The 27,318-nt window shown below is 35.3% G+C and overlaps 1 protein-coding gene and 2 pseudogenes across 1 annotated transcript; 2 read left to right on the top strand and 1 right to left on the bottom strand.

The window, feature by feature from the left end:
* Window positions 1-6,219: 6,219 nt before the first annotated feature.
* LOC143579418 (putative serine/threonine-protein kinase PBL28) lies at window positions 6,220-8,941 on the top strand (annotated as a pseudogene).
* Window positions 8,942-18,989: 10,048 nt separating this feature from the next.
* On the top strand, window positions 18,990-21,164 carry LOC143579417 (protein C2-DOMAIN ABA-RELATED 11-like). The gene is made up of 5 exons (XM_077062731.1): window positions 18,990-19,967; window positions 20,060-20,160; window positions 20,489-20,618; window positions 20,710-20,835; window positions 21,015-21,164. Exons 1-5 carry the CDS (start codon window positions 19,923-19,925, stop codon window positions 21,162-21,164), a joined length of 552 nt encoding a protein of 183 aa, XP_076918846.1. The 5' UTR covers window positions 18,990-19,922.
* A 195-nt stretch (window positions 21,165-21,359) lies between these two features.
* Window positions 21,360-21,872, bottom strand: LOC143579433 (small ribosomal subunit protein uS4y pseudogene; annotated as a pseudogene).
* Between the last annotated feature and the right edge of the window lie 5,446 nt (window positions 21,873-27,318).

Below are 27,318 nucleotides of genomic sequence, written 5' to 3'. Positions count from 1 at the left end.
AGCTACTCCAATATAAATGCTAAATGGACGAAATAAGAGAAGCGAGAAAAAAGAAATTTGGTCTCACAAAACTACGACAATTGATGCTAACGGTTACTTATCTATTAGGTATAGATATTATTCGTCAGCTACATGGTTAACGTAAAACCAACGGGTTACCTTCTAAAGACATGTCAAATAAAATACGGTCCATAAATAAAAAATAAGGGGTGTTGATCGGCTTATTATTTTGATTTGTGTTATTTGAGTTTTTTTTTAATATGATGGTACAAAAATAGAAGCTTCTTACTTTGTGCCCGCACGTGAATTTAGTAGACCTTTCTATTTTTGAGAAAGCCATCCAAATTTGATCAACAAAACGATTGGAAGTAAACCATGGAAAACGCTTACAAACCACTGAAATATATATAGCTGATTTGATTAAAAAAAATCAACTTGCAGCGACTTTCTTTGGTTTTATAGATCGAGGCATATGATTAAATTACATTGGCAATTGCCTAGTAGTTGCTACGGATGCTGCCTGTCTAGTGTTACATGCATCCTCCTTTCAAGCTCTTACATTATAAGACTTTGAAGTTGTCGCATTTTCTCTCAAACAATCAAAATAATGGATCACTTGAAAAGATTTGAACACCTCAAAATACAATTAGATGTTATAAAAGAAGCAACCAACGACTTCGCCGATGAAAGTTGCATTGGGAGTGGAGGGTTCGGAAGCGTGTACAAGGGAAAGATTCCCAACCATGGGATGGTTGCTATGAAGCGTTTAAATCCTGAACTCGGTCAAGGAGATACTGAGTTTAGGAAGGAGGTGGAGATGCTTTCAGAATACAAGCATGAGAATATAGTCTCTCTCTTGGGGTTTTGTGATGATTCTGACGAGAAGATCCTTGTCTACCCGTATGCACCTAATGGGAGCCTTAACAAGCATCTAAACAATGATAAAATAGGATGGTTTGAACGCCTCAAAGTATGCATCGGGGCGGCTCGGGGATTGGCATATCTTCACAATGCTGAAGGGACCCATCAAAGAGTATTGCATCGTGATATCAAAAGTTTCAATATTCTGTTAGATGATGATTGGAATGCCAAGATCTCCGATTTTGGTCTATCCAAGCTTGGACCAGCGAATCAAGAACACACGTCCGCAGTTTACTGCGAACCTGTTGGAACTGTTGGGTATGTCGACCCGCTTTACAAAGACACGGGGTTATTAACAAAAGAGTCAGATGTTTACTCTTTTGGTGTTGTGTTGTTTGAAGTGTTGTGTGGGAGGTTGTCCATAGACAAGAGAAACATCAATCCATCTTTAATAGCATTGGCACAACAATCCCACAAACAAAGCACAGTGCATGGAATCGTTTATGGTAATATAAAGGATGAAATAAATGCCAACTCTTTGCTAATGTTTGCAACAATTGCTTATCAATGTGTGGAGAGAGACCGCGAAAAACGCCCGTTAATGAGTGACGTTGTGCATGCACTTGATACTGCACTAGTTTATCAAGTATGCTAACTTATTTAACCAAAATTTAGAACAATTCCCTATGTAATTTCTTTCTAACATTTATTGTTTCCTTCATTAGGTCATAGATAATCAAGTTGCAAGCGTTTATTTACCGCCAGAGGATAACGCCAAGTAAGTATGACGTCCTGATATTTGTTTTTGTTGCATAAATGAGATACATAACAAACATTGAACTCTCAGGGCCGTAGGTATGGCCTCCGAGAGTGAGGATGGTGGGTGGCTTGTGGTTACAATCCATGAAGGAGCTAATCTTGAAGTAAGACATTCAAGAGTCATGTTGGCCGTTGGAACCGAAACTAAGTTCACCAAGGTTGTGCTATGCATTATTAACTAATTGTTTAAAAAGCCTCCTCAACTGTATAATAGGGTAACTTGATGTGTTTTTTTTTTTTTTTTGGATCTTAGATTAAATCTGATAATCGAAATCCTGTATGGGAAGAGTCGTTCATATTTACTTTAGAGAAGCCTGAAGAAGCCAAGTTGAGATTGGCAGTTTTATCTTCTGGGATAGAAAAGGATTCTGATCATTATACGGTACGACAAGTTCTTAACTTAATTTTCAATATTGTTTTTAATGTGAATTACATGATGGATTTTAATTTTTGAGTAGGATATGTTGGGTTACATAGAAATAAGCATTGCAGATGTTGTAAAAGTAACGCATATGAGCAATACTTACGAAATTCTGAATGGTAAAATTCACGTGGAGTTGCGATTTCTTGATTATCGAGTAAGCTAATCTTTTTTAATTAAAACTTATAAAAAAGTAAGAAAACTTTCAAAGTATGGAATTCCTTGCTCACTTACTATTTTTCTCAGGAGGCCAGTAACGATCCATTCGCAAACAATTGTTTTCTACCAGAGGATCGCGCTAGGTATGTATGACGCTCTGATGCTTGTTTTTGTTGCATAAATATCAAGCTAGTTTTTCTATAACGAGTCATTATTGTATTATGCATAGACTAAGGTACTCGGGTGTTAAAATTGTAATTATATAAAAACTATTAGAGAATATAATCATTAACAGTTTCCCTCCAAAGAGTTCATACAAATCTAATATTTAAAATATGTAACTCTCGTTTTTATTTAGATGGTTTGAATAGGTTTGATTAGTTTTATTCTGTCTTTATTATTCCATATTTGTAGCTTGTAACCGATTTCATTTTCTTGTATTTATACCTCACTATTATCAATAACAAAATCAAGTTGGTTTGAGAAACTTATTATAAACTATGTCAATGAGAAGGAAATCAATTTGATTGAGACTTAAATCAATATATTTAGTAACCTAGGATATGCAATAGTGACTGCTTTGAATAATCTATTCTAATAATAAATTAAAGCAATAACAAAATATTCAAACAATGAATTCGCAGGGCCGTAGATAGAGCCTCCAAGAGTGAGGATGCATGGTCACTTGTGGTTACAGTCCATCATGGAATTAATCTTAATGTAAAACATCCAATGGTCGTTGTCGGTTTTGGAACTGATCAGTTGCAACACACCACGGTTTGTGTTATGCATTATTAATTAACTGTTTCAAAAGCCCCCTCGACTAATTAATCGGGTAGATTGATGTTTAATATATATTTTGTGGATTTCAGATTAAGTATAATGATCATAATCCTGTATGGGAAGAGACGTTCCAGTTTACGTTAGAGAAGCCTGCAGAAAAAATGATGCTTTTGGCAGTTTGTTCTGCGTCACGGATGGACAAATTTCTTCGTAAGGTACGGCCGGTTCTTTAGTTAGAATTAAGTTTTTTAATGTGAAATTAACGATGGATTATTATTTTTATCAGCGAGTTCTGGGTGGCCTCAATATAAGCCTTGCGGATGTTGTAAAAGAAAAGCACATGAACTACATATACCAAGTTGGGACTGGTCACATTCAGGTGGAGTTGCAATTTCAGCATGCTGCATAATCACTACTTAATTTCTAAATATCATAAATGATAAAATTGTATATCTTAGTGGAACTAGGATTTTCTTCATTGAGGTCAATCATTTTGGCTTTTTGTTTGTGTTGTGTTTAACAGTAATTGTAAAATTCTTCAAACTGTATAATCAAATAGAAACGAGAACTAGAGTAATAATGATCTCTAGTAATCACAGATTGAAAAAGAAACAAAGATACGTAACCCAAATGATTCTGAAGACAATGTCTCGGCTGAATACTTCAATAGAATGAATAATTTTTGTATGCGTCTTATTCTTTGAACGAGTCGGTGGTTCTTTTTATAAAGGTATATTGGTTTCTAAAATCCCGTGACATGAGAGAAATGTTGCCTATGATTAAGGTGTTTTATAAAGAGAACACTGTAGCAGCCATATATGTCGTCGCTACAGGTTAATTTACAGCGACGGCATGTCGTTGGTATAAAGATATCGTAGTTTTTGACCAGTCAAACACTATATCGATGGCATGTCGTCGCTAAAAGTTAAATAATTTTCTTTTCGGATTTTATAAATTATAGAATAAAAGACAATCTTGACCGCCAAACCCTTTAGCGACGACTCTTCGTCAGTACAGGTTAAATTATTTATTTTTTTATTTTTTAAATTATAGAATAATAAATGATAAAACACTTAAAAAGAATTTTGACTCTGTCAAACCCTATAGTGACGAAGATATCATTGCTACAAGTTAAATATTATTTTTTTTATTTTTTTTAAACTATAGAATATAAATAATAAAAAAATGTAAAAAGATTTTTGACTAGTTAGAGGTCCTATAGCGACGGCATGTCGTCGCTACAAGTTAAATTATTATTTTTGTTTGTTTATAATTGGTTACATGTAGCTAGAGCTGTTCAAAAAGCTCGCGGCTCGAAACTCGCTTAAAAAACCTCAAAAGAAGCACCCCTCCCACCCTCACATATTTGTAATAATCATTTTTTTTTGGCTTTTCATAGATGTGTAAACAAGCTTCCCATTTCTCCTCATGTGACCGTTATGAGATTGGGACAAGCGGCAAACGCGCCCCAATCGGGTTTCAATTTCTCAGGACCGAGCCCCTTGGGGCAGTGTTCCCAACCTCTCCAGTCCGTCCACTCGTTTTGACATTAACTCATTATGCTTAAAACTCGTATTAACCTATCGTGCAAACCCGCCCAACTTGTCTAGTTTAACAAGATTACTTAAGAAACATTATGGGCTTATGGCCAACATCTTCTACAGCTACAAAGATACTCGTTAAATTAGGACCATTTATTATAAGTTATAACCTTTCTAACTCACCATTTTAGTTACCCCAAAACAACTTCATCATCATCAACATCCTTTATATTTTTTAAACAATGTCATCTTCCTCATCGACGTACATCTTCATCAACATCCGACTCTGACGCTGCGGACGAGGTTTTTTTCTTTTTTTTTTTCCATATGGTTGTAGCCACAGCCTAAGCTTGTCTTCAACAACCACAAGCGTCGCCACAAACTCAAAAGGCCGCAACCAACCGGCGATCCGGCATAGGCTACGCGCTTATATGATACTAGTTGATGACTATTTTAAAGAAGCGGATCCAACGTATACAGACAATGTATTTATGCATCGTTTTTTTATCCGACCACCATTTTTGAGAATACTTGGTTTATTTTTATGCTTGTTCATATTTTTTTTTCTTCCTTTATTTATTTGACATCAATCGTAAAATATTAATGAAAGATTAGTATGATTATCTATTCTTGTATTTAAATTAAATGTTAATTTAAAGTAAAAAAAAAGGTGAGTTGGAGTTAAAAGGGGCTAAATCATTTTCTAATTTCTTTAAGTGACATAGAGTTTAGAGTTAAAAAATGAAAAGTAGATGATGTGACGCTTAAACGTAGTTGAATGAAATTAAAGAATACTCCATGGCCTAAGATTACCTAGACAACGTTAATGGTCCATTGAAAATAATTTAAGGTTAACAAAAACATGATGGCACATTCACCACTTGCCTTCCCACCCTGTAAGTTGTAAACACATAATAGTTTGTCAATACAATATTGTTTCTTCTTACACTAGCGTAACTAGGATATAGACCGTGTGATACATGGGTGGTTAAAAATTAAACAAAAAAGTTAAATTTAATAATATAAATGATAGCATACCTTATGGATTTATTATATATAAATAATTTTTTTCTAAAATACATAGATTAGTAGGAATATTTTATATTTATATTTTAAAAGAAATCAAAATGGAAGGTTGTGAATCTATAATAATTAAAAAAAAGAGAGGGTTAACATCAATTCATCCTAGTTGAGTTGGTAAGCTACAAACATTTTAAAAATAAAGTAGTGAGTTTAGTTCCCACCAACGACATATTTTTCATTTTATCATTCATAAAATAGAAATTGTAAAAAAATGAAAAGTTATACACTTGACACGTATATAGAGAGTCTAGTTAAATGACATGTGGGAAGAATATGTTCCTTTAATAATATAGGTAGAGGTGGATTATAATAATGGAGACAACATGTGGGCATGTTCGTTTCAGAACTAGAAACGTTGACAACTGACAAGGCTAAATATGTCAAGTTGGTAATTTGACATATATGAAAGAATATATGAAAGAATATGATTTAATTACACTGGCAATTGGCTAGTTGTTGGTAAAGATGTTCCGTGTCTATTGTTAAGAATATAATTCCTTTCAAGCTCTTCAATTATAAGACTTTGGAGGTGTCACATCTTCTCTCAAACCATCGCAATAATGGCTCATGTGAAACCGTTTGAACACCTCAAAATACAATTAGAAGCTATAAAGTCAGCAACCAACAACTTTTCTAATGAAAGTTGCATCGGGAGAGGAGGATTCAGGAGGGTATACAAGGGAAAGATTGACGGGCACACGATGGTCGCTTTGAAGCGTTTAGATCCTGCATTCGGGCAAGGAGATACCGAGTTTTGGAAAGAGGTCATGATGCTTTCACGTTACAAACACGAGAACATAGTCTCTCTCCTAGGGTTTTCAGATGATTTTGGTGAGAAGATCCTCGTGTACGAGTATGTACCTAACAAAAGCCTTGACCAGTATCTCAACAGCGATAAACTAGGATGGGTTAGACGTCTTAGGATATGCATCGGCGCGGCTCAAGGATTGGCGTATCTTCACAATGCAGGAGTGGCTCAACAAAGATTGTTACATCGTGATATCAAGAGTTCCAATATTCTATTAGATGAAGATTGGAATGCCAAGATCTCTGATTTTGGTCTCTCCAGGCTTGGACCAGCTAATCAAGAATACACATTTCTTATCTCTAAAGCAGTAGGAACGCTTGGGTATTGTGATCCGCTGTACGTAGAGATCGGGTTATTAACAAAAGAGTCAGATGTTTACTCTTTTGGTGTTGTGTTGTTTGAAGTGTTGTGTGGAAGGTTAAGCATAGACACCAAAGACAATACACATCCATATTTAATAAAATGGGCACAAAAGTCCTACAAGCAGAACACAATAAGGATATCGTTTATGGTCATATAAAGGACGAAATTAATCCCGACTCTTTGCGAGTGTTTGCAACATTCACTTACAAGTGCTTAAAGAGAGACCATGAAAAACGCCCGTTAATGAGTGACATTTTGGGGGCACTTGAGACGGCGCTCCGCTATCAAGTAAGCAAACTTTTTTAACCAAAACCAGTTTGGTTTTTGATAGATTTGTTGATCATAATTAGAAAAATTCACAAAATTTTCAGAGTAGGGATGAGATAGGTAGCGTACCAAAAAATACTAAAACTGAGAACGGGTTAAAGTATAACCTAAATGCTATATCGATTTTCTCAATTTGGTACATACCGGTACCAATATTGGGCTAAAAATGCTCATCCTTATTTAAAATAATAGAATTCCTTACTAAGACTTACTATTTCTTTCAGGAGTCCAGAAATGATCCAGCTACAAACAGTTATTTTTCACCGGACAATCCCGCTTCTGATATTTGTTTTTGTTGTACAAATAAAGACACACATAACAAACTATTCAAACATTAGATTCTCGAGACATTAGCTATTGTCTCCGAGAGTGAAGGTGATCATGGGTTGCTTGTGGTTACAATCCATGAAGGAGTTAATCTTAAACTAAAACATCCATACGTCTTTTGAAGTTAGAAACGAGTTAAAACTAAGGGTGTGCACCGTTCGATTTGGGTCGGGACGTTTGGGCTAAAACCGAATTAAAAACCGAAACTTCGTTTTTAATCGTTTCGCTTCATGTATTTTGGTTTTGCCATTTGAGCTGAAAAGGTTTTTTTTTCACCAAAATAATGAGTTAGGGTTTAAATTATTTTTTGTTAATTAACAACTAATTAACTATTATAGACTTGGGCTAAAATATGAGTTACAATGTTACACGTATATATAATTCTTATAAATTATTTAAAACAAAAATACAAATATATAAATTCGGTTCGGTTTTTAAAAAACCATAAGACCAAACATTGTCGTTTTGTCTTTTTTTGTTTTCAGATCGTTCTTCCGACTTTATGCAAACCCCACCATGGTTAATTTGCACCACACACTTATTAATTAGAGTTAATTACACAGATGGTTCATATGGTTTGGGTAAAGTAACACCTTTAAGTACTAAGGTTTAAAGGTAACAAGTTTATAGTTTGTTGTTTCAAATTTATAACAAGTCTAAGGTATAAACTTAAGTTGTGCAAATTCTTTTTGTTAAGATAAAATGATCACCATTTTATAGCCAAATGAACCATTTGTGTAATTAACTCTAAAAATACCCACTATAAAACGGTTAGATTCATGTTCTTTTGTTTTAAATAAAAGTAAGGTTTGTCTACATGCTCACTCTCCCAAACTCTATCAATAGTCTTTGCTATTTATGGGGTTTACTGGTTACGATGGTGGGGTGGGGTGGGGTGGGGTGGGGTAGGGGGGGGGGGGGGGTTGATGCTCGATTTATCATTTCTGTCTTTCTTGTTTACATGTTTTTATTTTACAGGATATCTACAAAGATAGATCAAGATGGCGATAGCTACATAGCTTCTCATGAACTAAAAGAACGTCTTGTTGATGTCAAGTTGAAACATTTAACTACGAACAAGGAGAAAACAATAGAAAAAATAATGAATGAGTTTGATCAAGTTAATGATAGTAAAGTAACTATGGATGAGTTTGTAAAAGGAATCAGAAAATGGTTTGGTTCAGTAGACATACCCGCTATAGAACAGTAAGATCCTTGTTCTTTCGTATATATATGCTCGATTTATAACTATTTATTTCTTTTTTACATTTTGTTTGATTTTGCAGGATATTTACAGAGATCGATCAAGATGGCAATCGCTACATATCTTCTAATGAACTAAGCGTACGTCTTCAAGATGTCAAGTTCACACAATTAACTGGGAACAATAAGATAACAATGGATGAGTTCGTAGAAAGATTTACAAAATGGCTCGATGAGACCAGATAGCACACCCATTAATATATTGACCCGTTTTAACATGAATTCATTTTGCTTAGAGAAGCTATATTAACCTGTCGTGCGAACCCGTTTAACTCGTCTAGGTTAACAGGCTTATATAAGAAACATTATGGTCTTTATAGCTTCTACAACTACAAAGATACTTGTGAGATGACCATTTATTATAAACTTTCAACCATACAGAATTCTCTATGTTCAAGAGAGAATCAATTAAGTCGATTCAACTCTTAATTCGTTAACTGTATTTAATTAACAACCGTAATTCTAGTAACAGAAACAGGTAAACTAAAACAAGATTCATAAGATATTCTTGACATGGTCAGTCGAAAACTAACGAGTGTCTGTAAAATAGATAATAAAAATAAAACCTTTGATATAACAAAATGTAAGTGAGAGTTCACTCTTCATCATCCTTATCATCGTCACCACCTGCCGCCTTCTCGCAGCAGCTTTCTGATTCTTTCGCTTCACTCTGCCAGGCCGACCACCGCCGAAAGGACTAATCAACGAAAAGTCAATGTGTTTATGTGAGTCAACCCTTACCATGAATGATGGTACATTCATCACTTGCCGTCCCACCCTGCAGCCACAATATAATTTGTGAATAAAATGCCAATAATTTTATTAATGAAATGACGAAATAAAATGAATAAATTATGATACCTGTACCGACCACACGTTGTCGGTAAAGGCGGTCTTATCAGATCAATTTTCTTGTAGTGGGCTCCAACAAAATAAAATAAACCAATATTAATAATATATATAAATATGTATATGTATATATATTTGTATGTATATATATGTGTGTGTATTTGACATTGAATTGGTTATGAAATATGTATTTCAACAAAAAAAAATGCTTACAACCCACAAAAATTATTGCTAGGGCACAATTTTGTCTGGTGCAGATTCTATGGAACAATTTTATTCAACAATTTGCAAGGGTCAACTTTGAATATGTCAATATATTCTAAGTGGCTATGTTGAGTGACATCAGTCTTGAATATGAAAGGATGCTGCCTGTGTATTGTTAAATACATCCTCCTTTCATGCCCTTAGTTATCTAACTGCTATATTAAATTAAAGAACTGCTGAGCAAGATAGGATTCCTACCAAAGATACTCTTACTAAAAAAGGGATGGTTTTTTCGGATGACTGATGTACTAAAAGTAGTCTAATAAAAACACGCTAATCTAGACACGAAGTAATAAATTCTAGACTCTTAACTTAACTAAAACTACTAACTGGCAAGTGAACCGATCGACTCTAGTACAGCTAAGTAAGTCCGGATATCGAACCCACGAGACTCTTTAAATTACGTAAACTAGCTAATTAGACTCAACTAATACTGACACGACTATTTGTTTATAAAAGGGGGTTTTGTTTAAAATACTAAATTAAAACTAATTAAGAAAAACAAGTAAAATAAACGAAAACACAAGTTTGATTAAATTAGATGATGATGAGATAACTACCTAGGCTAGAATCCCTTAAATTTCAGTTATGAATTAACCGGGAAAATATTAAGTTATGAACTGGGATCGTAAAATAGACACTTAAGAGAAAACCCGAGCAGGACCCCTGACCCTTCTCAAGGGACAACCTATGGATTTCTGACAAGTTTTAACGCACACCAGTATTAAAAATCAAGTTCGCTTATGGTCACCCAATTGTTTACAATTTAGTTCCTTTATACGAAATCCTACCTTACAGCGCGGAAATCAAAGGCAGTTTAATATATCGAATTGATTCAATAGACAATAATTAAATAATCAAACCTAGGCGGACTCCTTACGAAGAACTAAATCTAGCGAGATCAAATAATAAAGATCTATCAATAATTTAGCACCTTACAGATTTAGGTTAGCAGCACACTTAGGTTTAATTAATTAATAATTATTATTCCTATGATCTTAATGCATATCATCATAAAATAGTCAAAAACACAAAGTAGATGACCTAATAGCAACCTATCATAATGACAAACAATAATCTAGGCAACTATGGAATAATAACAATTAATCAAACAATCCTAAATATCCATATGCATCAATTTAATATGATTAAACCTTTTACTAAATCATAAAAACCATAACGATAAATAAATCCAAAATCAAAACACAACGTCAAAATAGGTTCATCATAAGCCTAAGTAGTCTATAATTTTTAGCCTAACATCATAAAATAAAACAAAACAATAATAAAGGAATTCATGGTGGAAAACAAAAAAACGAAAGATTAAAGGCGATAAAACCCGTGGTCTTCGTCCTTGGATGATAAGCACGCCACCGTATGATTCCAAGCCTTCAAAACCTCTAAAAGATCACCTCTTGAGCTCCAAATTTTGTCTATGGCTTTCAGGTTATGATTAGGGTTAAGTTTATGGGTGTTTATATAGACTTTTAAGGCCTATAAACTAAAAATTAGTAGAAGATTATGTAAATCTAAGCCCATAAACATAATATTTGTAGAATATTCAAGAAATCTGAGCCCATGGACTTAATATTTGTAGAAGATTCTAGAAAACTGAGCCCAAAGTGCTGTGCGACGGGCCTTCTCCCATTTTGCTTGTTTTCGCCCTCTTTTTGACATGATTGAAACCCGGAACCTAAAATATTCAAATAAATTAGTAATATACAAATTCTAATAAAAACCGGACGAAAACTAATAAAATATTATATTAAATATACAAGAGATTTATATATATTTAGCCTTATATCAAATATCCCCACACTTATCATTTTTTGTCCCTGAAAAATTCTAATTGCAATTAGGGATGGCAAAAAAACCCAAACCCGATGGGGAAAACCGAAACCCGCCCCGAACGGGGCGGGTTCGGGGACACTTAATCGGGGACGGGTCCGGGTTCGGGTTTTCCCCGTTTAAGTTAATCGGGTTCGGGGCGGGTATGGTATAGCCTGTACCCGCCCCGTATACCCGCCCCGTATACCCGTTTAAAACCCGTTTAATTAAATATAATTTTTATATTTATATATAATATATTATTTATTATTTATTTTCCCAATATACCCGTTTAAAAATTAAAACCTTTTTCCTACTTTCCCAATCCATTGTAGCCGTAGCCGTCTTCATCCAAAAACATTGGAAGCGTTAATGTGCGCCCAAAGTTGGTTGTTGAATGAAATCAAAGGTAAACAAACATTTTATTTTTTATTTTTAACTTAGCTACTATATAAACTTTTGACTTTTGTGATATGAATATAGCAACTTGTTCAGAAGAATCCGAGGCATATTGCCAAACTATTGAATATGATTGTGACGATGGTATTGAGGTAATACATATATATATGGTTTATCGTTTACATTTTAATATGGTTTAACATTGATTCTTATATAGTTTCCAATTAATATGTTAATGTTTGATTATCATAGCAATCCGGCGTGACAAGTGTTTGAATGGTTGAATGGGTGCGGTATGGACGTGTAAGAAGGATCAATCATGAAGTTAATTTCCGTTGTGATGGGAGAAATAAACATTTTTATGTATTAATAATGTCTTTTGTATGTGTAATGTGTTTGGATATTGAACTTTTTGTGTATTAATATTGTATTGTAATTTTGTATCATTTTCTTACAATCGGGTTTTAAACGGTGAACCCGACGGTTAAATGGGGATCCCCACGGGGAATTTAGCCCGTTTAAAAACCATTTATGCTAGACGGGTTCCCCGAATACCCGCGGTTTTCCCCGAATCCCCGATGGGGATTCCCCGTTTAGTCCCCGCGGGTTTTTAGACGGTTTTGGTAATGAGTTTTATAAACCGGGGCGGGTATGGGATTGGCATTCCCCGCCCCGAAACCGCCCCGTTGCCATCCCTAATTGCAATGGGATCAGAATCAGAGAAATATAGTCTAATAAACATATAGATTATCTTAATTAATTACAAAGAACACAAAAACCGCGATTGCCGATATTGTTGTCCACTTAAACCCAACCGCCGACAGATCAGACCTCTAATCATGTTTAGCATTAAGTTTAAGTTAACACTCAGTCTAAAGGTCTTACATTTAGAATCACAAATCCACCTAATTTGTTTCAGACATGCCAAAGCAAACAGAAAACCATAAAGATTTTATTCTACCAGTGCATCCTAAAAAATTATAACTATTAAAATTTTAATTTCATAAAAAAATACTTGAATTATTTTGAGCAATTTTTATATTTCAACATAATTTAAACCTCACCCATGGATGTTCTCACCGTGGTTACTAGCCCAGTGAGAAGCATGTAAGCTATTGCTCATTACTCATGAACGTTCTTTTAATCCTCACCCAGAGGCCTATCAGTCAAGCTGCCAACTCAAAAGAAAACACATAGGTTGTTGGATATTATTTATTTTCATCGATCCTCATCCATAGATGTCATCTCCAAGTCACTATCCCAGAGGGAGACACGTTAAATTATTGGATCTTTTCAATTTTATTTTTATATGCTCATTACTTATGTAGATGAAATCAAATTTTAAGATTTACAAGGTTTTAACCTACACTGGTGCTTATTCATTACCTTAGACATTTCAGTTTTTCTATTTTCCTAAGTTGAGAACCCACAAGACTTAATGATTTAATTATAGGTATATTTATTACATTCTCAAAAGCCTTTCACTATCAGCTGGGCCTACCGACACATCTTAAATTAAGTATGTTCCTGTATTTATTATATCTTATTATTATTAGTTTGAAAAACTGATTCCCGATAAGTATCCTCATCTCCTATTTATACGCAAAAAAGAACAAAATCAAGGGACATTTTTCAAAATTTTTTATTATTATTTTCTTTATTTTTATTATTATTATTATTATTATTTTATACTACGACTCAAATGTCCTATCACCACATTTAAATTTAGCATTGTCCTCAATTCAAGGATAAGGACGAAAAATAAAAATAAACTCAGAATACAAAAAAAAACTAAAAACTAAAAAGAAAAACCAAAATAAAAATAAACAAGCAAGATAAATAATGGAGAAGACTTAGCTGGTAATCTGTGTATGAAATATGATGTCAAAGTCTTCTTCCAAGACTGTCCTCCAACTCTGAACATGCTCCAAAAACGGTATCTCCTTCTCTCACACATGAACGGAAGCGGCAAATACAACAAACAATATCTAAAATTATCTTATCAGCCTCGATAGATATAAATCATTCAAAGTATGGAACCGGACTGACCAACCAAAACAATAAATATGAATAAAAGCAACAAATAAATAATCAGAAAAGTATACGGCTCCAGCTGCTCTATCCCCACACTTGAATGTTGCATTATACTTCAAGGGGATGCTCTTCTATCTCAAAACCTACAAAACTTAAAAACACAAAAACAAAGAAAAACTACAAAAGACTACGTTAGTGACTCGACAATTATACAAACTCCGTGGAACCTCCCCACACTTGAACTTAATTAGGAGGTTTCTCTTTCACCTGGATCCTATCCAACCCGTTCAGTTCCACCCGGTACTTGTTAAACATTGAAATTTTCTTGGTAAAATTGAAAAATGCTTTAAAACTTCTTAACGGGTCAGACCACCAAAATTTAAACTTACCTGGCATGAACCAGATGTATGACATGTATCGAGAAGACTGGTCGTTCTTGAACTTCAATGGCTTCCTCTTTCTTGTAGACCATCTTCTGACTTGCAACTTATTTCGGTTTACAGATTTTCTTCCCTTTGCCTTCTCCCGTAGTTTTGATTTATGAGCGACATTTATTATAAGTGCCACGGGACAGCTGTGATGCTCTTCCACTACCACCATTTCCATATCTTCTAATAGGGATTCAAAAAATGCTAAGTCGCCCTCCGAATCGAACTCTCCTATCTCATCGTACTCTAACAACCGTTCTAACTCCAAATCCAAAAACTCATCCTCCTCACACAACTTATTCTCAACCTCTTCCTCAACACCAAACATCAACTCAATTGAATCTCCCAATTTTACTTTATTCTCTATCTCTTCTTCCGTCACTAACGACAACTCAAATGAATCTCTCAAACCCATTTTCTCCTCTATCTCTTCTTCAACACCAAACATCAAATCGAGTGAATCTCCCAAATCCACTTCCTCCTCTATCACTTCCTTCTTCACTAACGACCTCTGATAAGCAGCCCATTCTTCCTCGTCGATCTCATCATCAGAGTCACTCCAGTAATTAGCAATAGTAACCTGTGGAACTGGAGGTGGGACTTCATCGTCCATTTTCGTCTCCATTACTTGAGTGATCCCTTCATCAGACTCGTCAGCATACTTCAATAACTCCAATCTCTTTGCTTCCTCATTTTCTTCATTTAATCTCCTAGTAATGCCCTCTAATGTACGTTGGAGATCTGTAATAATGCTCTGCCGATTTTTCAAGATGATATCATGCTCGGCTAACTTCTGTTGGGAATCTGAAGCCAGAAATTGAGCCATCATATTCTCTAATTTATTCACCTTCTCGAACACACTACTCTCAACAGGGTTGCTGCCAGAATATTGATCATCGAATTGATCCTGATTATGCTGAGGCTGTTGATATAGACCATTGTAATAATACGAAGGAGGTCCCTGCCAAAAATTTTGTTGCGGCTGCACAGGAGGGTTAGCATAATAATGTGATAAACACCCCACATATTGAGGACATATAAGCGTAAAATGGGGTCCACCACAAATCTCACACATATTTGCGAGACTTAAAAGAAATAAAAGACACGGACAATTAGACTAATATGACTCAAAATAAAATAAAATGAAGTAAAATAACACGTACATAGATACTACTAAAAGACTCCTAAACAAACCTAACAATTAACTAAACTATATTAACCTGACTCCTACGACTCAAAAACAAAACAAAATACAAATAGCACGTATATAACAAGTAAGTCTAATCAAAGCTAATAACGCAATTGCCAAGAGTCCCCGGCAACGGCGCCAAAAACTTGATATGCTAAAAGTAGTCTAATAAAAACACGCTAATCTAGACATGAAGTAATAAATTCTAGACTCTTAACTTAACTAAAACTACCAACTGGCAAGTGAACCGATCGACTCTAGTACAGCTAAGTAAGTCCGGATATTAAACCCACGAGACTCTTTAAATTACGTAAACTAACTAATTAGACTCAACTAATACTGACACGACTATTTGTTTGTAAAAGGGGGTTTTGTTTAAAATACTAAATTAAAACTAATTAAAAAAAACAAGTAAAATAAACAAAAACACAAGTTTGATTAAATTAGATGATGATGAGATAACTACCTAGGCTAGAATCCCCTAAATTTCAGTTATGAATTAACCGGGAAAATATTAAGTTATGGACTGGGATCGTAAAATAGACACTTAAGAGAAAACCCGAGCAGGACCCCTGACCCTTCTCAAGGGACAACCTATGGATTTCTGACAAGTTTTAACGCACACCAGTATTAAATATCAAGTTCGCTTACGGTCACCCAATTGTTTACAATTTAGTTCCTTTATACGAAATCCTACCTTACAGCGCGGAAATCAAAGGCAGTTTAATATATCGAATTGATTCAATAGACAATAATTAAATAATCAAACCTAGACGGACTCCTTACGAAGAACTAAATCTAGCGAGATCAAATAATAAAGATCTATCAATAATCTAGCACCTTACAGATTTAGGTTAGCAGCACACTTAGGTTTAATTAATTAATAATTATTATTCCTATGATCTTAATGCATATCATCATAAAATAGTCAAAAACACAAAGTAGATGACCTAATAGCAACCTATCATAATGACAAACAATAATCTAGGCAAATATGGAATAATAACAATTAATCAAACAATCCTAAATATCCATATGCATCAATTTAATATGATTAAACCTTTTACTAAATCATAAAAACCATAACTATAAATAAATCCAAAATCAAAACACAACGTCAAAATAGGTTCATCATAAGCCTAGACAGTCTATAATTTTTAGCCTAACATCATAAAATAAAACAAAACAATAATAAAGGAATTCATTGTGGAAAACAAAAGAAACGAAAGATTAAAGGCGATAAAACCCGTGGTCTTCGTCCTTGGATGATAAGCACGCCACCGTATGATTCCAAGCCTTCAAAACCTCCAAAAGATCACCTCTTGAGCTCCAAATTTTGTCTATGGCTTTCAGGTTATGATTAGGGTTAAGTTTATGGGTGTTTATATAGACTTTTAAGGTCCATAAACTTAAAATTAGTAGAAGATTCTGTAAATCTAAGCCCATAAACATAATATTTGTAGAATATTCTAGAAATCTGAGCCCATAGACTTAATATTTGTAGAAGATTCTAGAAAACTGAGCCCAAAGTGCTGTGCGACGGGCCTTCTCCCATTTTGCTTGTTTTCGCCCTCTTTTTGACATGATTGAAACCCGGAACCTAAAATATTCAAATAAATTAGTAATATACAAATTCTAATAAAAACCGGACGAAAACTAATAAAATATTATATTAAATATACAAGGGATTTATATATATTTAGCCTTATATCAATGACTCTTGCCTGTTTTGCGAGTCGAACCAGGAATCTTCGAGCCACATCTTTACTGGATGTGTTTTCGCAGCAGAGGTTTGGTCTAGGATTTCAGCTTGGTGTCGGTTGAATCCTATTTTCACTTTCGACGTCCATGATCTTCTTATGCTTGTTTTCAAATCTGAGCCCATAGATTTAATATTTGTAGAAGATTCTAGAAAACTGAGCCCAAAGTGCTGTGCGACGGGCCTTCTCCCATTTTGCTTGTTTTCGCCCTCTTTTTGACATGATTGAAACCCGGAACCTAAAATATTCAAATAAATTAGTAATATACAAATTCTAATAAAAACCGGACGAAAACTAATAAAATATTATATTAAATATACAAGGGATTTATATATATTTAGCCTTATATCAATGACTCTTGCCTGTTTTGCGAGTCGAACCAGGAATCTTCGAGCCACATCTTTACTGGATGTGTTTTCGCAGCAGAGGTTTGGTCTAGGATTTCAGCTTGGTGTCGGTTGAATCCTATTTTCACTTTCGACGTCCATGATCTTCTTATGCTTGTTAGAGGATTTAAAATGGGGAAGTATGAGAAACGGGTGATGCATGGTATCATTTTAACGACCCTTTGGTGCATATGGATTATTAGAAACGACGGATCTTTCAAAGGAAAACTATCAAAGCTATCGAGGTGGTGACCAAGATCAAATCAACTTCTTATTTTTGGATTACAAATAGATCAAGACATAAACATTTAGATTGGAATGATTGATGTATGTGTCCTACTGGTTTTATGTAACTTAATTGGTTTCCCTTGTGGTCCTTGTTTTGAGGTCTAGCAAATGTCGTTTTTGAGGTTGAATGAAATTTACCTTTCAAAAAAAAATTTAAGAACTGTTATATTAAAGTAATACATATTCATATGGCTTTTAACTAAGCTATCCACATATGATTCCACCTCAGCAATTTTCAAAATTATAATTTACACACAATTTCTATTTTTACAATTTCTATTTAATGAATGATAAGATGAAAATATGTGTTGTGGGAATCAACTCACTACCTTGTTTTTAAAATGTTTGTAGCTTATCAACTCAACTATGATAAGTTTATGTTAGCCATATTTTTTTCTTAATTAGTATAAATTCACAAAATATGTTATATATATTATTAAAGCTAACTTTTTTATTTTATTTTATAATCACCCGTGTATCATCATCATTCAAGACATATATAAGAGTACCCTATACATATCAAAGTAACCTCTTACCATATGTTTTCTACTTTGTAGAATATTCTTATTCTATATTCACCACATATTTTGTCATGTCTAGTAGCCATCCAAATTTGATTATTATAATAGTTGGAATGATATGAAGATGCTTAGAAGCCACTACAATTATTTAGTTGCATTGTGTTTCTTTGCATATTCAAGGCAGCTTCCACTAACTAGTCGGATCCAATATATTGAAGTATTCAAAGTTGAAAAGGCAAACTATGTCAAGTTGATAATTTGGCTTATTAAATGGAAGTCTAATATTTAAATACATCCTCCTTTCAAGCTCTTCAATTATAATTATAAGACATAAGAGTACGTTAATTCTCACATTTTCTCTCAAACCATCAAAATAATGGCTGACATGAAACACTTTGAACACCTCAAAATACAATTAGATGTTATAAAAAGAATAACCAACAACTTTGCCAATGAAAATTGCATCGGGAGAGGGGGATTTGGGAGAGTGTACAAGGGACAGATTACTGAGCACACGTCGGTTGCTTTGAAGCATTTAGATCCTACATTCGGTCAAGGGGATACCGAGTTTTGGAAGGAGGTCATGATGCTTTCAATTTACAAACATGAGAACATAGTCTCTCTCCTAGGATTTTGTGATGATTCTGGTGAGAAGATCCTGGTTTACGAGTTTGTACCCAACAAAAGCCTTGACTGATATCTCAACAATGGTAATCTAAGATGGATCAGACGCCTTAAGATATGCATCGGGGCGGCTCGAGGATTGGAGTATCTTCATAGTGCCGTCGGGACCCAACAAAGAGTATTGCATCGTGATATCAAGAGTTCCAATATTCTTTTAGATGAAAATTGGAATGCCAAGATTTCAGATTTTGGTCTTTCCAAATTTGGTCCCGCCAATCAAGAATACACTTTTCTTTACTCCCATGCTGTAGGAACGCTTGGGTACGTCGATCCGCTTTATGCAAGAACCGGGTTCTTAACAAAAGAGACAGACGTTTACTCTTTTGGTGTTGTATTGTTTGAAGTGTTGTGTGGGAGGTTGTGCATAGACAACAGACATCTAGATTTAATAGAATTGGTTCTAAAGTCATACAAAGAAAACACAGTAAACGAAATCGTTTATAATGATATAAAGGATGAAATAAATCCTAATTCTTTGTTGGTATTTGCAACAATTGCATATCAGTGTCTAGAGAGGAACCGTGAAGAACGCCCGTTAATGAGTGACATTGTGGTGGCACTTGAAACTGCACTTTCTTATCAAGTAAGCTACTCTTTTCTAACCAAAAATTATAAAAAAACCTCCACAAATTTCAGAGTTTGAAGTTCCTTGCTAACACTTAATGTTTCCTTCAGGAGGCAAGAAGTCTTCCGGTTACAAATAGTTATTTTCCACCAGAGGATCTCATAACTCATCCAGTTGCAAACAGTTATTTTCCACCAAAGGATCGCGCCAGGTATGACGCTCTGCTCCGTCCCATTAAAAGTGTCCATATTTCATATTTTATCTGTCCCATTACAAATGTCCACCTTCAAAATTTATTAGCTAATTTCTAAGTTTACCCTTAAACACACACAACTAACATTAATTAATAAACAATATTAATGGACCAAATTTCCAAGGGCATTATTGTCATTTGGTAAGCAAAAAAAAGTAGTCATTCAATTTCAATCTACCTTAAACTTTGTGTTTTTCAAACTATGCCACTTAAAGAGGGACAGCGGGAGTATTTGATTTTGTTGCATTAATTATGACATAGAAAACAAACTATTTAAACACTTCAGGACATCAGCTGTGGCCTCCAAGAGTGAGGGTGCAGGGTTGCTTGTGGTTACAATCAATCAAGGAGTTAGGCTTAACGTAAAACATCCATATGTCAGTTTGCGTGTTGGATCAGAGTTAAAACACACCACGGTTTGTGTTATGCATTATTAACTAATTGTTTCAAAAGCATCGAAACTAACGAATCGTGCAACTTAATGTCATACATATATGTGGACTGCAGACTAAGTTTTATGATCAAAATCCTGTATGGGTAGAGGAGTTCCAGTTTACTTTAGAGAAGCCTGCGGAAGCAGTGTTGTGGTTGACGGTTTGTTCTGCGTCGCAGATGGATAGATTTCTTCATAAGGTACGTACCACCAAAAACCATACTAATTTTTTTGGTTTAGTACCGTTAACATTAAAAATACCAATACCGAGAACATAAAAAATGAATGCCAATAGTCCAATACCGATTGTTTCTGTTGGTAGCAAATGCTCATCCCTAGTTTTTAACGTGAAACACAATGGATTTTATTTTTTTACAAGGATGTTCTGGGTGGCGTCGAAATAAGCATTGCGGATGTTGTAAGAGAAAAGCATATGACCAGTATATACCACTTTGGGGGCGGTCGAATTCACGTGGAGTTGCACTTTCAGCATGCTACAAGAGAAGCTTTCATTAACAATAACTTGTAAATACAAAAAAATGACATGTTGTGTATAGTTTTCAAATATTAACTTTGTCAATATCATAAGTGTGCATAAGATATTCTTGACAGCATGGTCACAATAACACTTTCTAACAATAAAATGTTCAGTAAAATAATAAAAAAAAGTGTCTGTAAAATAAATAATAAAGATGAAACCTTTGATATAACAAAATGTAAGTGTTCACTCTTTCTGATTCTTTTGCTTCACTCTGTCGGGTCGATAACCGTCAAAAGGACTAGTCAACGAAAAGTCAATGTGCCCGTGAGTTCTTCTTAAGTTCACAACTTGCCTTCCCACCCTATAACCACAATATAGTTTGTAAACAAAATACCAATAAATATAAAATTTAATGAAAAGATGAAATGAAGTTAATAAATAATAATGCATGATGTGCCTCTGCTTAATGAGGACTCAACCGTAAGAGCCAGCACAAAATCGAGCTTATTTTGATTCTCGTACAAAAGCCCCCAACGGTTCATTCGTCTCATAAGTGCTTCACCATCAAATATCCTACGCGGGTTCTTCTCTTCTAGTGTCAAAAGCATTCTTGCATCATTTCTAATTCTGCTAAGTGCATATTACACCCTCCAAAGCTCCCGTTTACATCGAAGACCGTATTCTCCAATAACTTTAACTCTGCATCCAAGTGCTCCTTTCTGTTGGGTCGTCAAGGCTTCTTAAAAGTCTTCCCATCTATAACACATTTTAAAAATTTAGTGTCTGGTTATATATGCAAAAGTGCTAACAATGCTTGCTAGTGCATAAAATAAAGCGATAAATTGAGTTATAGTTCCGGTAAAATGACACATGAACCATTGTTAAATGATGTCAAACTACCAATTATGTAGTGATCGCTTGCTGCCCGTTCTAAGTGGTTCCTAAGACGACGCGGAAAAGATTATACATACAAATATATGATTCAACAAAACCATACAAACAATTCATTAAACTAAATAAACAATTCCCCAAACAAATTAACATCTTAAATCTATAATATATATATAAACGAAACCTTTAAAAGCTCTCTGATTGCTCCCTAAATTTTCTCAAGCCACCAGATTGTTTTATTTGTAAATGGAGGCTTCTCATGCATTTGACCCGAAAAGGGTATGTGTATCACCAAACCCGGATAATTCTTAAGCGGGTTATAACATCTCATTATTTTAAAAATTAATCTCACTAAATATTTGACATGAAAATCGTATAAAATAGAAATATACTAAAAATTAATATCCAATTTTTTTAAAAGAAAAGATATTATTATTTATTTTAAGAAACGATTATATAGTAAAAAAAATAAGCGGGTCATTGGTCTCACTAAACCCGGATAGTTTTTAAACGGGTTATAACATATCATTTATTTGTGCAACTCTTTCATCATCAAACCCTAGGTATATTATTAACTTTATTACAATAAAGAAAATTAAAATCCAAAACATAAATATTAAAAACAAAAAATGTAAAACAACTCCCGTAATACAGGGCGGATCATGGGTCTCACCAAATCCAGATGTCTTTTAAACGGGTTATAACATCTCATTTATCTGTGAAATTCTTTTAACATCAAACTCTAAGTATATTATTAACCCCTTACAATAAATAAAATTAAAATAAAAATATATAAATATTATAAACGAAAAATGAAAATAATGCCAATCACCTGGATACTTGATATAAACATGAATACGCATATATAGGGTGTTTACAAATAGTACTTTGTACTTAAAATATAACCTAAAAACACTTAATGCTGATTTAAAAAATGGGATAAAACCATAAAATAATAGCAATAAAGTTTCAATATTATTGTTCCTATAAAATCACTCATTATTCTTTCTAAGTATAAAAACCACTTATGATTCAATAATGATACCATTTTATAAAAAAATCATAAATCTTTAATAAAATGACCTAAATGTTATACTTGAGTGGTTTCAAAACCCTAATTCATGATTGGCACTAGACAGGAAGTACACCTAGGGTTTATATATGAGTGTGAAAATGAATATGAAATTATAAATGAGTTTGTTTATTTCAGGCCCATTGGGCCTGTTTTGTTGGACTAGTTATAACTTACAAGAACACGTTATATTGTTGTCAAGGCCCAAAATCTAAAGGTGCTAAAACAAATACTAAACAATGTGGAATAGTGATGCGCAATCGGGTTTTTTTAAAAACAGGTTCTAGGTATAGTCGGGTTTTTACAGGGTTTTGACTGGTCTGGCCGTGCTTTTATCAGGTTTTGGCGGGTCGGTTTGGGTTTTGAACGGGTAGAGGTGGAACCGGTTTCGAATTCGGATAAAGTTTCTCTAACGAACTGGAACCTGGTTTGTACTAGTGGGCTAGGTAGGAGGGGTCCGGTTTCGGGTCAAGTCCGAAACCGTGTCTCATGGCCAAGTCAAAGAGGAAATCCTAACTCACATTAAATGAAGGTATAAACAAAGAAACAAGATCAACATAAAAAGATAGGAAAATATGTAAAGCGGATGAACAACAAACTAGGAGACAAATATAATTCTTTTTTACTCTTCTTGTCGTTTTCTCGTCGAATGTCTTTTGAGACTAGCCCGTCCAGATTGCTTCTTCTTCGAGCCCAATCTTACAACCGAACTAATTCTTGGATCAAAAGGTTCATTAAACAGACAAACCACGTATAAGCTCATGGATGCTCATGCATCAAAGTTGTAAATAAGCCACTTGTACATAAAATTAAATCAAACAAATCCAATGATCAATTATTGCTTATAGTTTTTTAAAATGATGTTTAAGGTGTTACATATGCTTTAACTAAACGATTATAAAACAAAAATAATATATGGGGTCACAAATTCATAACTCATGAGAAGTAATAGACTAATAGTGCTCTTAGATAATTTGTCACCATTTCAAATAGTCAAATGATGCTTCTTGAGATTGATTAACATGAACTCAAGTGCAAATAGGCAATCATCACCAATAGTTAATTACTAAGTGATACCCTAATGACATCATTTTATAATCTATTCAACCAATAAATTATTGGTTTGGTTTTAATTGAAACATCAGTTTTTGACTTTGAAGTGTCAGTATTAAAAAAGATGGTATTATTTCTTGCTTTCCAAATACACCAACAAGCTAACATGATTATCCCGTGCAAACCCTTTTGCTTTATCTTGCAAACAGGTGCTGATAAGTGTAGCGTAAGAAGGTCGCTAACAAAGAAAGCATAAATTGGAGAAATCTTGCACCAAGATCTAATCTAGTTCCAAACCGCGTTAGCCATATGACAGGAGGCAAGAAGGGCCCAGAATTTCCATGCTATTCTCTTTGCAGCTAACATACATACTCGTTAATCCGGTTTTTCAATTCACAATTTTATCAACCACGGGATTTCAAACCGCATACTCATGGCAAGCCACATATTTCCATCACGCCTTGAGGCCATGTGTTATGAGCGTAGGACGAGGCATGGAGCAACGACATGTCACATATAATATGGTGTTGAACACCATCTCAGGGCGCAAAAGGGAGTAATACCTTTTAAAATATATTACCATCTTATTTTTTGATTCTTGTAGCAAATACCAGTATCGTAACTAACTTTTAGTCCCAAGTAAATCCCACTAGCTTTACGGTATTTTTGTAGCACCAAATCATCATGCCAAATTTCTATAATTCCCTAAAGTAATTTAACTCTTTTTTTTTGTTGTTTTTTAATAATTAATTTTTGAAAATTTTATTTATTATCTTTCATTTAATGGCCATAAAATTTTGAGAAAAGTCATGTTATATTTTTATGTTTGTAAAACACAAAAAAAATTAAAAATGGAGGGAGGTGATTTAAAGGATCTATCTTAGGTGGTTGGGCCCACAAGTTGTCTCAATATGCCAAAGGTGGGTCCCATAAATACATCGTTTTAATCGATAATGTTTAGGTCCCACGTTGGAGTACAACAAAAGCGAGATGCGAGTACTTGTACAAAACGCACACGGCGTATTTTAGAAGAGACCACAGCATCGTAATGCCGTGTGCTTCTCGCGTACCGTTTTAATAATCTTTATTAAATGCATAAAATAACTGTCATTTCAAACCATGAATTTTTGTTATATATATTCTAAAAAAGAACCAAACGTCTTGAAAAGGATTGAGTGACGATTATAGTTAATTATATATTAACCATGTTTGATTTAAAAGGCTTGTAAACCGTATAATAAACTTGTATATGATTGAAGAGGTAGGTCCCAGCAGAGCCCAGTTGGACCCGCAAGACTCACCTTGAAGAGGGACGTCTGCGCAAGGACCAACTGGTTCCGCAGGATCCACCATGCTCAGAGATGAAGACCTTACGCGCAGTACGCCAGCTGTTACCGCGGGGAAAGCCTCCCAATGGTGAAGTACCCCGCCTGTCCCCGCAGCTGCGGATACAAGCCATCAGGGAAGGCTACCCGCACTAATAGCAAGGCTACACGCACAAGGCACTAAATAATTCAGTGTCACCTGAAGGAATGAGCAAGGCGGGAATACTCCCGCCCAAATGAGTCAGTCCGTATGCTTCTGGAAGATCTTTTGTACTATACCTGCCAAGGTATGGACAAAATAGACAAGATCTGACCAAAGCAGCCCATGAATCAATCACAGGGTGACAGCTCACCGACAAACAGTACAAGGAGCATGCTCTAGTACTGTTTGTCACTATTAGCCGCTGCCTACTCACCAACCCTTGTCGTGGCACGCACATAGCCTGCAGTTGGTGGAAAAGGAATAGTACACAGCCGGCCTGGTCACTATCAGCCGCTGCCTACCCACCAACCAACATGGCACGTGCGTAGCCCGTAGTTGGTAGAACAGGAATATTATACAGCTGGCTGTACCTGCTTGGAAACCTACCTTCGGCTATAAATACTCCAACACCTTGGAATGGTAGGGGGATCTGGTATTTTACCTTCACTAGCTATTTCTCTCAATATACACTTATATTCAGAGTAATCTAGTCTGATTCTCACGCCGGAGGGTGGTCACAAGGAGGAACCCCCCCCCCCTTCTCAGTGACGAGCTCACGGTGTCTGTTTTGCAGGTCATCTGAAGAACATCCTTCTTTGCCGGACCTAACCCTCGTGGGAAACATTACTTAACCCCTAGATTATCCGTAATCTGCCCGGGGTCACTTAGTGTTTCTTCATTGGCGCCATCCGTGCATAAAAGCTAAAACTAATTCTCAGTTTTTTCAAAATTTCTGAAGAAATGGTTAACGTTACTCCGGTCCCAAGGCCAGTAAGTGACCAGGAAACCCCGGTAACCACAACCCCAGCCATTGGGGGGAACACCGGCGGTTATACAAATTTTACGAACACTACCCCGGTTATTCAAGCCGGGGCAAGTGCAGTAAACAATATTTCACTAAGGTTCACTGATGCCCAGTTGGAGAAACAGGCGAGGCTCCCTCGCCAAACACTCGATCAAGTTAAGGCATGGGCCGAAGCACGTCAGAAAGAGTTCCAAGCTGAGTTGGATGAACGCTTGCGTTCACTCCAACAGGCTGACGAATTCGGAAATACTCGACAACAGCTCAACATGAACAGTGAGTGCGAGTACTCGGACAATGATCGGGAGGAATCCGACACCGACGCAAACCCACGCCACAGGGCGAAAGGGAAGCGTAAGGAAACGGACTTCCAACCAAGAAGGAATTTTGGAGAAACCTTCAAACCAAGGAACGCGGGAGGAAACCCACGTGACTTCTCCAAAACCCTTAGCCCAAGCAACCGCAAAACATATTGAAAAATTTTTTTGGGAATTTATTATTTGTCGTTTTGGACTTCCACAGACTTTGGTGAGTGATAACGGCACCAACTTTGCTGACAAGAAGCTATAAAAGTGGCTAGAAGAACTTCAAATCACCCACACCTTTACCTCAGTGGCACACCCGCAAGGTAACGGTGAGGTGGAAAGAGCAAATAAAAGCATCGTCGAAGGCATAAAGAAAAGACTCCTGGAACACAGATCCGGCTGGGTAGACGAAGTTCCACACGTCCTTTGGGCAAATAGAACGCTGAAAAAGGCCAGTACGGGAGAAACCCCGTTCAGCCTCACTTATGGCACTGAAGCCATGGTCCCAGTCGAAATTGGTTTGCCCTCACCAAGGGTCTTGATTCAGCCAGA

The sequence above is a fragment of the Bidens hawaiensis genome, unplaced genomic scaffold (genome assembly GCF_021521415.1).
Source record: "Bidens hawaiensis isolate Kalapana, Puna unplaced genomic scaffold, B.hawaiensis_p1.1 tig00029749_1, whole genome shotgun sequence".
NCBI lineage: Eukaryota > Viridiplantae > Streptophyta > Magnoliopsida > Asterales > Asteraceae > Bidens > Bidens hawaiensis.
Note: the sequence above shows the minus strand (reverse complement) of the source record. Positions and strands in the feature narration are given on the sequence as shown.

Excerpts from the sequence above, each read along its gene's own strand:
- LOC143579417 (XM_077062731.1), top strand. The coding sequence starts at position 19,923 with ATGAGTGACATTGTGGTGGCACTTGAAACTGCACTTTCTTATCAA. Across the intron at positions 20,619-20,709 it reads CAGAGTTAAAACACACCACG|ACTAAGTTTTATGATCAAAA; the intron begins GTTTGTGTTATG and ends TGTGGACTGCAG. Across the intron at positions 20,836-21,014 it reads TGGATAGATTTCTTCATAAG|GATGTTCTGGGTGGCGTCGA; the intron begins GTACGTACCACC and ends TTTTTTTACAAG.